Source organism: Octopus bimaculoides, chromosome 26 (assembly GCF_001194135.2).
Source record: "Octopus bimaculoides isolate UCB-OBI-ISO-001 chromosome 26, ASM119413v2, whole genome shotgun sequence".
In the NCBI taxonomy this organism is placed as follows: Eukaryota; Metazoa; Mollusca; class Cephalopoda; order Octopoda; family Octopodidae; genus Octopus; species Octopus bimaculoides.
The window spans coordinates 23,504,895-23,517,875 of record NC_069006.1 but is presented as its reverse complement, the minus strand read 5'-3'; the positions used below and the strand labels follow the sequence as shown (position 1 = coordinate 23,517,875).

The following is a 12,981-nucleotide window of genomic DNA, read 5'->3' as shown; positions in this document are numbered from 1 at the left end:
AACAGCTGTAAGACTCTATCCATAAAATATATTCCCAACTTTACCATTGCTCTCTTTATCTTTTTATATATTTATATATGTATATATATATATATCAAGGAAGACATAGAATGAGGTGGTGAAGGGTACAACTTTCTAATGTTGGGCCTCAAGGAGGCTATTATATTATTCTTAAGATTCTTTCGGAATATAAAATGGTACTTTAATGAAGATTGACGATATGAATCTCAATTCCAATACCTTTCAGACTCTTAGGTAGCATTTCAAGCGTTGGGCCTGGTGCACCAATTACCATTATTTTTATATTCTGGCATCTGAAGTAGCGAGCAGGAAGAATTGTGAGTATGCTGGACAATATGGTTAGCAGAATTTCATCTGTCCTTATGTTCTGAGTTTAAATTGCACAGAGGTCGGTTCTGTCATCATCCTTTTGGGCCTGGTGTAGTTCCCAGCCTTGCTAGCTCCTGTCAAACCATCCACGCCATGCCAGCTCCTATCAAACCATCCAACTCATGCCAGCTCCTGTCAAACCGTCCAAACCATGCCAGTTCCAGCCAAACCATCCAAATCATGTCATCTTGGAAAATGGACATTAAATGATGATGGTGATAGATTAACAAGGAATTTGGTGTTTACCCATTTCAAAAAAAATGTTTGCATTTCATCCTTGTCCCTCCCCCCGCCACCCCTGTATTTAGTTTAGTCATTGTACGACAATGCTTATCTCTCCTCATAATGAGTATAACCATAATTAAAGTTACAGTGTTCACCACATTAATTATGCTAATGTTTATATTACTAAGAGGACATGTTACTTCAGGAATGCAATTACAGCAGAGTCACATGTCCCGTCAATCAACCCGCTAGGCCGTCGTTCTCTTTTCCTGTCTCAAATTACAATTAATAAACTAAAATCCACTCATGTTAACAACCTAAACAGTTGATTAATATTACTTGCTCTTTATACTTTTATTTGTTTCAATCATTGGACTGTGGCCATGCTGGGGCACTCATTTGAAGGGTTTACCTAAACAAATCAACCCCAAGACTTGATATTTTTAATCTTTTTTTTTTAAAGGTTGCTAACTTATTTTATTGGTCTCTTTTCGCTGAACCAGTAATTTACAGAGACATAAACAAACCTGCACCAGTTGTCAAGCAATGGCGAGATGAACACACGTATATACACATACATATATCTAATATAATAAATGTGAAAACTAATTTCTGTGTGTCAGTGTGTCACACTTTGACCCACCCTCTCACTGACGTTTCTACTATTCCACATGCTGGGGTGAGAATAATAGCAGGCACAGAGGCAGTGAGGGTGGTGGCGAAGACAGACATAAAAAAAAGGGAGAGAAAGAAATTTAGGGAGAGTTGATGATAGTGGCAGTGGCAGACATGGATTGAACTCAGTCTGCTGAAGCAGGCTCTATAAAATTCCCCATTCCATAATTTTATTTGTCTTCATGGCCAAAAAATGTGTGCAGGAGAGACACAGGTGTGTTGCTGTAGATGAGATATAGTGCAAAGGTGAGAAAAAATACACCACAAAGACAGGTAAAATAATAAATACTGTATTAATTTGTTACTCATGAAGCGAGGAAAACAAAAAGGGAAATGTGTTAGATGTTTTGAGCATTTACTCATATTCGGAAAAACAGAAGAGATATATAGCTGACCAACATTATATAAATGTGGGTGGTAGTAGCTGGAAAGCAGGCACAAATGTTGGTGACGAGGTGTCAGAGGGTAATGTCAAGGTACAGGAAGGTGAGAATAAGAGAGAATATGGAAAGAGCATTAGGACGGCTTGGTGGATAAGTTCATAAGGGTACGAGAGGAAAGTAACGAACAAGGATGGAGCTGTTGGGAAGCAAACTTCTTAACCACACAGCCACGTCTGTACCAATAACGTTGTTGGAAAATATATCCACCCCCCGTCAGAATTGAAAAGAAAACAAAACAAGAAAACGTTGTAGGTGAGAGAAATCAACTGTCTCAAAAGAAAGAAGAGAGCAGAAGAGAAGGGAGGTAACTCACGGCTGTTAAAGTGAGATCCTTCATTCCTATGTGTAAACCAGTCGAAGCAAGGATATCCTCAGACATTAAAAAATCATGGATGGCGCTGGAAAAGAAATGGAACAATAAACAAATAAATAAACGGCTCCAGCATGGACGAAAATAAACCAAAGAACTAACAGGACAGAAAAGTTGTTGTTGATGTTGTTGCTGTTAAGTGCATTGGACAAAATTGCTCAGAAAGAATAAGTCTTGGAGTCGATTTCTTCAACTAAAAGGCAGTGCTCCAGTCAAATGATAGATACAAATAAAACAATAAAATATATATATATATATATGTATGTATGTGTGTGTATATACATGTACACACATACAGAACTCGATCTCTGTAAATTACTACACCACACTATAATGTGTATAATTTATTACTATATATCCTTTCCATGAGGAATAACAGAAGAATAACAAGGTTGCCCTTACCAGATTCCTTCTTCAAACATTGCTGGATATGAGAATCGTAAGAAGGCCTTGATGTATCTGCTTGCAATTAAATTACCTGGAAAGGTAAAGACATAAGGAATCTTTAGAAAGCATCACAACAACCACACCTGTCATCATCGTTATCATCATCATTCAATGAATATTTATACATATATATAAACACACACACCCACCCACAATGCACTAACCTTCTGCTGCCATTTCTCCATTGTCAACTAATTCAAGAGAAACAACATCTTCGTCAACACCCAACTCTTGCCGCCGAGCCTTGTCCTTCTCGATGTAGGACCTGGGAAAGAAAAATTTAAATTAAAAATAATCACAGTTTAGATATTGAAACTATTGATATACATAGTGGTTGTGAGTTCAAATCTAGCTAAAATCATGGGCCCTCAGAAAGATCCAGGTTGGTGTCCAGCAATGCTGGAAGACCACTGGGAGTGAGTCACCCCTCAGATTTTGTTTCAAAGCATGTCAATAGTAATTACGTCAAAGTTATATCTGCTTTGATAATTGGCAGTGACTGGGTCAGCAAATACTCTGTGACGGTCAACAAACGCTGGCAAGATGAGAGTCTACAAATCAAACTATCCCAAAGTGTATATGCATGTAACAGGGGACCATGTGTAAACTTGTATTCTCACGGAAACTCCAAACATGAACTGTTGGAGGTGGCTCAGCCCACAACGGGTGAATGTCACCAGTAGTACAAGTTATATATATATATTAATGTTTGTGCGTGCATTGTCTTAGTGTTTGTCCTACCTGTTGCTTGACAACCAATGTCGGTTTGTTTACATCCCTATAACATAGCAAAAGACTGATTGAATAAGTAATATACTTTAAAAAAAGGTAAGCACTGCTGTTGATTTGCTGGACTAATTCTTTTCAAAGTGATACTCCAGCTTGACCACAGTCCAATGAAGGAAACAGATAAAAGAATATATATATATATATATATATATATATATATATATATATACAAAACTGCATCAGACTTACTTATCTGTGAATATAATCCGCAGTGTGTCTTCACTGAACTCTTCACCCAGTCTTTTACCGAAAGCATAAATTTCTGCATCATAATTCCTAAAGGAATAAATGGAATAAAAGAAAAAATAATAAATAAATGCATAAATAGTTACATTCTATGAAAAGCAAAGGTTTGTAAGGTCAAGGGTTAGATATCCAAAATTGGATACTTAATCCAATTATAACCCAAATTGTTAATATAGAGGGAAAAAACTATTGATTGGTCTTTTTTAGCTGATGAGGAGGATGCTCGATGGGAAAAACAAAACTTTACTATAAACACACAAGTGCAGGAGTGGCCATGTGGTAAGAAGCTTGCTTCCCAACTACATGGTTCCAGGTTCAGTCACATTGTGTGGCATCTTGGGCAAGTGTCTTCTACTATATCCTTGGTCTGACCAAAGCCTTGTGAGTGGATTTGGTAGAGGGAAACTGAAAGAAGCCCGTCGTATATATATATATATATATATATATATATATATATACACACACACACACACACAATGGGCTTCTCTCAGTTTCCGTCTATGAAATCCAATCACAAGGTGCTACGCAGTAGGACTGAACCCTAAACCGTGTGGTTGGGAAGCAAGCTCCTTACCACACGTATGTGTGTGTGTGTTTGTCTCCTTGTAAACGAGCGTTACTATCATGTTACCATCATGCAAATGATGTCCTGTGAAAAAGCTATCTGGATCTGGGGAAACATCACTTTACTTGGAAATAGGTGAGTCAGTAGAAAATTTGCCTCAGCAAATTCCTTCTAACCCATGCCAGCATGGAAAAGTGGACGTTAAAACAACGGTGATTGTTCATGCGTGTGTGCATAAAGGATAGCAAATGTTTCTATAGCTCAAGGGAAGCAACTCATACTGTGCCATTAATAAAAATTCTGAATCTGTGTCCGTAAAAAATGGTTTGGTTATATAGGAAAGGTAAATAAGAGAGAAAAATAAAAGCCATATATATATATAGGCGCAGGCGTGGCTGTGTGGTAAGAAACTTGCTTCTCAACCACATGGTTCCGGAGTTCAGTCCTATTACGTGGCACCTCGGGCAAGTGTCTTCTACTATAGCCTCAGGCTGACCAAAATCTTGTGAGTGAATTTGGTATCTAACTGGCATTCCGATCAACAGAACAGCCTGCACATGAAATTAATGCGCAAGTGGTTGAGTACTCCACAGGAACATGTACCCTTAACGTAGTTGAAGGACGATCAGTGTGACACAGAATGTGACAAGGCTGTCCCTTTGAAATACTAGTACCATAGATTTTACCAGCTGAGTGGACTGAAGCAACGTGAAATAAAGTGTCTTGCTCAAGGACACAACGCCCTTGCATGTTAATTTCACGAGCAGGCTGTTCCATTGATCAGATCAACTAGAACCCTTGTTACCATAACTGACGAAGTACCAGTTTTTTTAGTTTATAAAAAAAAATTATTAAAAATACTTTGTGTATTGTTGAAGTACAGCCAATTTATTTCATATAAATTTTAACAACAAAATCTTATATGGACCCCACCCAAGGGCCATGTGGACCGCAGTTGAGAGCCACTGATCTAAAGTCATGATAGGAAATATCTGTGAGATCGAACTCAGAGCCTTATGACTGTGAAGTAAACATTTTAACCACGCAGCCACTACACAACCCCATCCCTTCTATAAACAACAATAGCCAAGTAACAGAATCTCACCAGTTGATCCATTCTGAGCGATGTCTCTCCTTTTCAGGTCCGACTTTCAGTCTCCTGCGGTACAGTTCACTGACGTAGGGGAACAAGGACTTGTTATAATTGCGGCAGCCGATCGTTACACTTGGGGGGATTATGGGTAAAACTGCTTAGAAAAAAAAAATACACATGAAACAAAACAACATAAAATCAGGGAGAAACAATTTAGGATTTAGAATTAATACAGAAGAAAGTGTTGAAAGGTAGAATGTGATTTGACGGACAGTTGGCTGTTGTTTCTAAAGGGTTCGAACGACAGCCAGTAGCTCTTAGCACATGTTTACACATTTTACCCGCTCTAACTTGTATTGGTTCTCCGTCAGTCACGACGATGAGTGTTCCAGTCAATCCGACCAACGGAACAGCCTGTTCGTGAAATTAACGCGCAAGTGGCTGAGCACTCCACAGACACGTGTAACCTTAACGTAGTTCTCAGGGAGAATCAGTGTGACACAGAGTGTGACAAGGCTGGCCCCTTTTGAGTTACAGGTACCACTCAGTTTTGCCAGTTGAGTGAACCGGAACAACGTGAAATAAAGTATTCTTGCTCAAGGACACAATGCGTTGCCAGGTATCGCACTCATGACTTACGATCGTGAGCCGAGCACGCTAACCACTAACCCACGCACCTTCACCCACTCTGACTTACACTGATTAAAGGCAATCTGTGACCATCTTGTCTTTTCAGACACATTTAATCTTACACTATATCATCCAAATTCGTTCTCTCCACTTAAAAAAAAGAAAAAGAAAAATGCGGCAAGTTATTATTCGAGAGAGATTTTAACTGTTATTTCTAGCAGGTGGAGTTCAGTATGTTTATATTGAAGCACAAGGTCACGAAATGACGGAGTACACGAGAGACTTCATTGCTTATAAAGACTTTCAAATGGAAGAAATATTACTGACAAGATAATCGTAAAAGAAATAGGAATTAGTAGAGAATGAAATACATTACTCTGTTGATTCTTCGTCGTTGCTAATCGAAGCAGCGATGGGGAAATATTTCGAGTACAAAACAGAAACATGCGATGGGAAGCCATTTTGAAAACAGAGACAACTTTTAGTATTAACAAATACACATTTGGTTTTTTTTTTTTTATAAGCATTTAAAATATGTCTCATTATTGAAGCTTGTTTAGAATATACAAAAATCTACTTTAGTGTTATTTAGCAGGATATTTCAGACTTTGAAATTATCATCTTTGTTTTATAATTTTTTAAAAATCCACGCTGTTTTTACGAAACTAAAGATTCTAATTCTACTCCATAAAATGGTGAACTGACAGAACCATGAGACTCACGCTTGTTTGTTGTTTCTTCAAGAAACTCGAACACATTCCCGGACACTTAACCAAAGGGTAGGTGGTTTATTAATATATTTCTAATGAAATGTTTGAATAATACATTTAATGACTTTGATTGTTATTCAGCACATATATATGTTTTTTCAGTTGTTGTTTCGGCTAACCCTGACCCAAGCAAACCTAAGCTTAAAGATGCTCCACTAGGGTGTTAGGGTTAAGCTTAGGGAATTCCGTCCCTAAACCCTAACCCTAACACCCTATTGAAGATCGTGCGGGTGTTAATCTGAAAATTTACCTTTTTTTTTCTTCTTAAGGCAGTTATATAGGACCGCATACTCCTCTGTGTTATTTTAAATACAGTAGAGTATTACCTAAGATAATCTGCTGTTTCTAGCTATTGCGTGACCGTATAAAGGTCCCCTTCGTTGTTGTTTATTCTGAGGCTATTCTTCACCGAACAGCCCTAGTATCTAGCTTATAAGATGTCAAGGACATTCCGGCTGTGACTACATCTTTTTTTTTTTTTAGTGGCACGCACGACTGTATTATCTAATGCAGTGGTTCCCAACCTGGTGGGAGGTAAAGGATACGCACACCATTCGTTTTCGACGTAATTCGAACCCTTAACACCGAGTGTGCGTATTCTTTACCTTCGCCTTTCGCCCCAACCTTCTTCTAGCTAGTCTCCAATCTTAATTTTTTCTATGGCCCCCAAACTAGACATAGGCAACCTTTCTCGAATTGCGGGCTGCATGAGACATGACTCGTCAGGCGGGCCGCATCGCAACCCCGCCACCAAATTCAAGTTATTTTTTTGTTTAGTATACCATTTCAGGAAGTTCCGTGGGCGTCATTTTGCCCATGGCCGCCCTAGACCGTCAGAAACATTAATAGCACTCTCCTAAAGTTCACCGAAGCGACGCAGGCAATTTACTCTTACACACACACACACACACATATATATTCACAGCAAGTTGTTTTACACCTATTACACTAATTATTTTTTGTTTTTGAGCTTGGGTCAAACACTATAGTTTAGAGGCCATGGACTGACCATGTGAATGTTCCGAGTCCTCTCCCCACCCACCGTTCGCGAGCACGCATTTTTTTTTCATATTCGATCACAGCAAGTTTTTTTTTTTTTACACCTATTAGACTAACTTTTTTTTTTGTTTTTGAGTCCGGGTCAAACGTTTTAGTTTGATCAAAGATTTATTAAATTTTCTAGCTTTTGCGAAGTTACCTCCTCTGTTGCAGAGTTATCTCCTCTTGATTTGAAGGACATCTCTCATTAACAAAGATTCAAAAGGTTAAACCAACAAAGTTCCCTCCCTTCATTGAAGAGCGCATTCAATGACTGATTCATTGATTCGTCAAATTAGAAAAAAAATAGAAACGATAATTATTTTTTCTCCTAAGAACTAATTAATCTGAGAAACAAATTATCATTATGATTATTTTCTGTAGGCATAGGCGTGGCTGTGTGGTTAAGAAGCTTACTCCCCAACCACATTGTTTCGCGTTCAGTCCCACTGAACAAGTGTCTTTATTATAATTGTTCTATCGATCCTTTTGCCGAACCTCTAAGTTATAGGGACGTAAACAAACCAACACAAATTGTCAAGTGGTGGTTGGGGACAAACGCAGGAAAACAGGCACGTTATGTACGACGTTTCAGTTTCCGTCTGTAAAATCCACTCAAGACTTTGGTCTGAGCTTTGCATATTCTATTCATCTGCCAGATGATAATTATACATAGATCAGTAGGATAAAATATCCATATTTTGCAAAAAAATTTGTCAGCAACCAGCCATGAGACTCGAACTCAAATCCCTTTGGTTGCCGCTCAAGTGCTTTACCAATTAAGCTAGACTGCCCATTGCAATTTCTGAACTTATAATGCTAGGATATAAGACGCTGTAGGTTAAATTCAAATTACGTTAAATGTAAACAATGTTTGCTTTTAGAAGTGTTGAGATGTATTGTGAGATACAGATAAAGAAATAATTTATTTTCAAATGCTGATAAAACAGCAGGATAAAATCCCCATATTTTGTGGAAAAATTTGTCAGCACTTGACTGATAATCAAAGGGATGTGGTTTTCAGTCTCATGACTGGTTGCTGACAAACTTTTCCGCAAAATATGGAGATTTTATCCTGCTATTTTATCAGCATTTCTGCGTTTGAGAATAAATTGTTTGTAATTTGAATTAAACTACTTCATTAGTTTAAAAATCTATCAGTGATGTGTTAGGAAATATTTATTTACAGTTTAATACATTTTATTTATTGTATCAAATTTATTCATAGTTTATGAGCACAGGTTCACTTTGGTCTAAGCTTGCTATTAAATTGAAACTGTCAGTCGTGTTATAAAAATATTGAAACAGGTTCCCATTCAAAGAATTCAGTCACATGGTTATTTATGCAATCTTATTTATTTGTTCTTCTATTTCATTTCCTGTTTTGTTTTTCAGGAAGGTTCGTCTCTACCCTTACATTACTGAAAGAATGAAGAAAAAAGCCCTAGAAGATCTTCTACGAGAAAGGAACAACCTGGCCATCCTGTCGAAGTCGTTTCTCTCCCAGGTATGGTGTTGCTTTTATTTTATTGCTTTTCTTGTAACAACAACCTGACTGAACTAACCTGTGTTTAAAAATGTTACTAACATGCCCATCCTGTCAGTTTTTCAGGCATTGTCTTAGAAATATATCATTCAATGTATTTTTTCATATTTTTAACAAAGCAGTTTGACTTGAGTGAGATTGGCAATTTTGGTTTGGTGGCCATGTAGATCTATCTAATGTTATTTGCATACCAGAAGAGAGAGAGTCTTTATTATTATTATTATTATTATTATTATTATTAAGGTGGCAAGCTGGCCGAATCGTTAACACGCTGGACAAAATGCTTAGTGATACTTTGCTCATCACTATGTTCTGAGTTCAAATTCCATTTTGCCCAGCATGCTAACAATTCTGTCAGCTTGCTACCTTAGCATCTACTATAATAATCTCTGTCACAACATATGAATGACGAAGGAAGGGGTGATGGCAAACTGGTAGTGGGAGTGTTTCAACTCTGTGAGTATGTGTGTAGGTAAAAGGGAGGTATGTGAATGTGTGTGCACGCAATGGAAGTGGGATGGTAAACATTCAACACTGAAAAGAAAAATCAGTGTTTCAACACTGTGTGTGTGTGTGTGCTTGTACAAGGAAGTATGTGAACATTGACAAGTGTATTAATTTGATTTCCCATCCATATTTATATATAAAATACTACAATTAGTTGAAATTTTTGACGGCATGGGGGCCAGCTAGTTCTTAAATATTACATTGTTTTACATGAATTGTTCAAAGTGTCAACCAGGGCACCTCAAGACTCCAAAAACTAGACACATTTTATACTATGGCTGTTGTTCATGAGTAACAATGGAATATTCCAAGCAAAGGAAACCAAATTTGGTGCCCTTGGTCCATGAGAATTTTTTAACAGGGCTAACGGGTGTGTAAAAAAAAAAGAAAGAAAAAAAAAAGTCACTTATTGATACCCCTCCAATCACAGAACTGAGTTAATCCATTCCTATTCGCTTGTAAAACCTCGTTTGGACATCTTTAACCCTTCAGCAATCGGATTACTCTGTCAAATGTAATCCTTGTTTCTTCACATTGTTTTCAATTAATCATGTATTATCTCGTGTCTTGGAGATTTCGATGATGGAATTATTTTAGAATGACATTGTAGGGTGGCTGTGAGAGGCCAGATCTAACCGGTTTGAGCATAAAACAGGAAAAATATTTGGGTATGTGTGGTTTGGTGTTTCAGCAATCGGATTACTCTGTCAAATGTAATCCTTATCTATTCACATTGTTTTCAATTAATCAGGCATTGGTTTGAAATTCTGATGACGTAATTGTTTTACTTTTAGAAAGGTAGTGTAGGGTGAGTGTGAGAGGCTGGATCTGGTCGGCTTGAATGTTAAACAGACAATATTAGATTTGATATGGCTGGTTTGAATGCTAAAAGGTTAAAGATATTGGAGCGTCGAGTGAATAGCCATGTAAAGAAAATATATTTTGTGTAACACGATTTACTTATCCTTCAGTCAAACCTGTTTTTTTATTGAAATATATTGACACAGCAATCTGTTGAACTGTCACCTATGGGGATTTTTAATTCACTTTTGATAGTCTTTCAAGGTGTGGCTGAGAATTTTTCTTCCCAATCACATGGTTTGGGGTTCAGTCCTACTGTGTTGCACCTTGGAACTATAGCTCCATGAGAACCAGGGTCCTACGAGTCAATTGTGTTGACAGAAACTGAAAATAGCACCATGATTGACCACTACCTCAATACATTTCCATCTAACCCATGCCAGCATGGAAATACAGATGTAAAACAACTGAATGAAGTTTTCAATCATTCACACATAACCAAATTGTGGCTTTCACACTCTTTGAATTAGTCAAAGGTAATAATTAGGATCACTGCAGTTAAGAAACATTTAATTAGGTTAATTACAGGTTTATGTAAGTGTGTAATGACAGACAAACAAAATAACATTCATTATCCATTTGATTTTAAAAAAAGCTTTTTTTCTCTTTTTTTTAAATACAAATTTTATCTACAACAGAGAAACAGAATTTATTGATTGAAGAAGAAAATTTATACAATTTAAAATAAAATGAAAAAAAAAACTCCCCCAGTATCTAGAGTTTGAGAGTTTTTAATTTATTGAAATGGTAAAATAATTTGGCTACATTTAGATGCAGGCATGTTTGTGCGGTAAGAAATTTGCTTCCAAACCGCACAATCTTAGGTTCGGTCCCACTGCGTGGCACCTTAAGCAGGTCTCTGCTGCTATAGCCTTGGGCCAATTAAATTTGGTTGACAGAAACTGAAGGAAGGTGGTGAGCTGGCAGAATCGTTAGCACACCGGGCAAATGCTTGGCAGTATTTTGTCTGCCGTTACGTTCTGAGTTCAAATTCTGCCGAGGTCGACTTTGCCTTTCATCTTTCGGGGGTCGATAAATTAAGTACCAGTTACGCACTGGGGTCGATGTAACTGACTTAATCCCTTTGTCCTTGTTTGTTCCCTCTATGTTTAGCCCCCTGGGGGCAATAAAGAAATAGGAAACTGAAGGAAGCCTGTCGTATGTGTTTGTCTCCCCCCTCTACCATCGCTTGACAACCAATGTTGGTGTGTTTATGTCCCTGTAATTTAGCTGTCTGGCAAAACAGACTGATAAAATAAGTACCAGGCTTACAAAGAATAAGTCCTGGGCGTTGAGTTGTTTGGCTAAAATCCTTTAAGATGGTGCTCCGTAACCAGACATGATTTTTACAGGTTAGAAACAAAAGACACTGTTTGTATGACAGAGATGCTCATTTACAACTGTCACGCAATGACAAGGCAAGGAGGGAGACACCAACACACACAGATGACCGAAACAAGGAAAAGAATAAAAGAATATATGCAATTAACCAAAATCGACAAGTCCTGCATATGCATTTAACTGAACAATTCTGCATGGATTTGATGCTAAACAGTTTTCTAAGTAAACGATAGGCAGTCATGTAATTAAAAGGAATTTCCTGAATGTGTCTGTCTTAAATGTTGTTTTGAAATATTGTTTTCTTTTTAGGAAGAAGAAATCAATCATATGAGCGAACACAAGGCTCAAAAAAACACCGAATTTCTTCGACATAGACGACAAAAAACCTGGTATAAGCATGTTGTTGCTGAAGATTGCCTCAAATCTCTGAATGTTAGTAAAAAATGGGAATAAATATTTATAACTACTTTTCAAATGTTGTTGCTGTTGTTATTGTACTATTTCTCTCTGCTTGCCTCTCTCTTTTTTCCAGTTGGGACAGTCGTGTCTCTCTTCTACAACAAGACTCCTGTTTCTGTCCCTCCGTCTTACTCTAACTTGTCATCATCTGGCACAGAGCCACCTTCCTCAGTATGACTCCCCCAATCATTTGAAGTGGGTGGGGGCTGTCTTTGTCTTGTGGGGTTACTCGGTGACCTTGCTGATGTTGATGCCACATAAAAAGCACCCAGTACACTCTGTGAAGTGGTTTGCATCCAACAAAAGAAATCATGCGGAAACACACTGTATAGTTCGGTGCAGTCCTCTGGATCACCATCACCGTCATCGTCATCAATGTTGGCTGTTAGGGTTATCAATCTTTTGTTTCCTTCCTTCCATTCAGGTCGGACGACTTGCCAAGGACCAATGTAACTCTTTCACGCCAGATGCCTCGATCGAGTGATGAAGCATGAATTCTAGGCAAAGTGGCTGAGCTCCTTTCGAGTATTGGGCCTCATGGATGCAGTGACCGAGACCTTTGGCCTCATGGATGCAGTGACCGAGA

At 37.9% G+C, this 12,981-nt stretch overlaps 2 protein-coding genes across 2 annotated transcripts in view; one reads left to right on the top strand and one right to left on the bottom strand.

The window, feature by feature from the left end:
- Positions 1-6,350, bottom strand: part of LOC106871979 (39S ribosomal protein L44, mitochondrial) — a 17,427-nt gene extending 11,077 nt beyond the window's left edge. The window contains exons 1-6 of the mRNA XM_014918771.2: positions 6,250-6,350; positions 5,256-5,397; positions 3,529-3,615; positions 2,715-2,815; positions 2,506-2,581; positions 2,047-2,131 (exon numbers count right to left, since the gene is read on the bottom strand). Of these exons, the coding sequence (XP_014774257.2) occupies positions 2,047-2,131; positions 2,506-2,581; positions 2,715-2,815; positions 3,529-3,615; positions 5,256-5,397; positions 6,250-6,334 (576 nt within the window). The 5' untranslated portion in view covers positions 6,335-6,350. The remainder of the gene's footprint in view (positions 1-2,046; positions 2,132-2,505; positions 2,582-2,714; positions 2,816-3,528; positions 3,616-5,255; positions 5,398-6,249) is intronic.
- LOC106871980 (uncharacterized) lies at positions 6,324-12,411 on the top strand. The gene is made up of 3 exons (XM_014918772.2): positions 6,324-6,652; positions 9,077-9,188; positions 12,246-12,411. Exons 1-3 carry the CDS (start codon positions 6,585-6,587, stop codon positions 12,387-12,389), a joined length of 324 nt encoding a protein of 107 aa, XP_014774258.1. The 5' UTR covers positions 6,324-6,584; the 3' UTR covers positions 12,390-12,411.
- Positions 12,412-12,981: the final 570 nt, after the last annotated feature.

Coding starts and splice junctions, on each gene's coding strand:
- LOC106871980 (XM_014918772.2), top strand. CDS start 6,585: ATGAGACTCACGCTTGTTTGTTGTTTCTTCAAGAAACTCGAACACATT. Junction 6,653..9,076: donor CCCGGACACTTAACCAAAGG/GTAGGTGGTTTA, acceptor TTTGTTTTTCAG/GAAGGTTCGTCTCTACCCTT. Junction 9,189..12,245: donor CGAAGTCGTTTCTCTCCCAG/GTATGGTGTTGC, acceptor TTTTCTTTTTAG/GAAGAAGAAATCAATCATAT.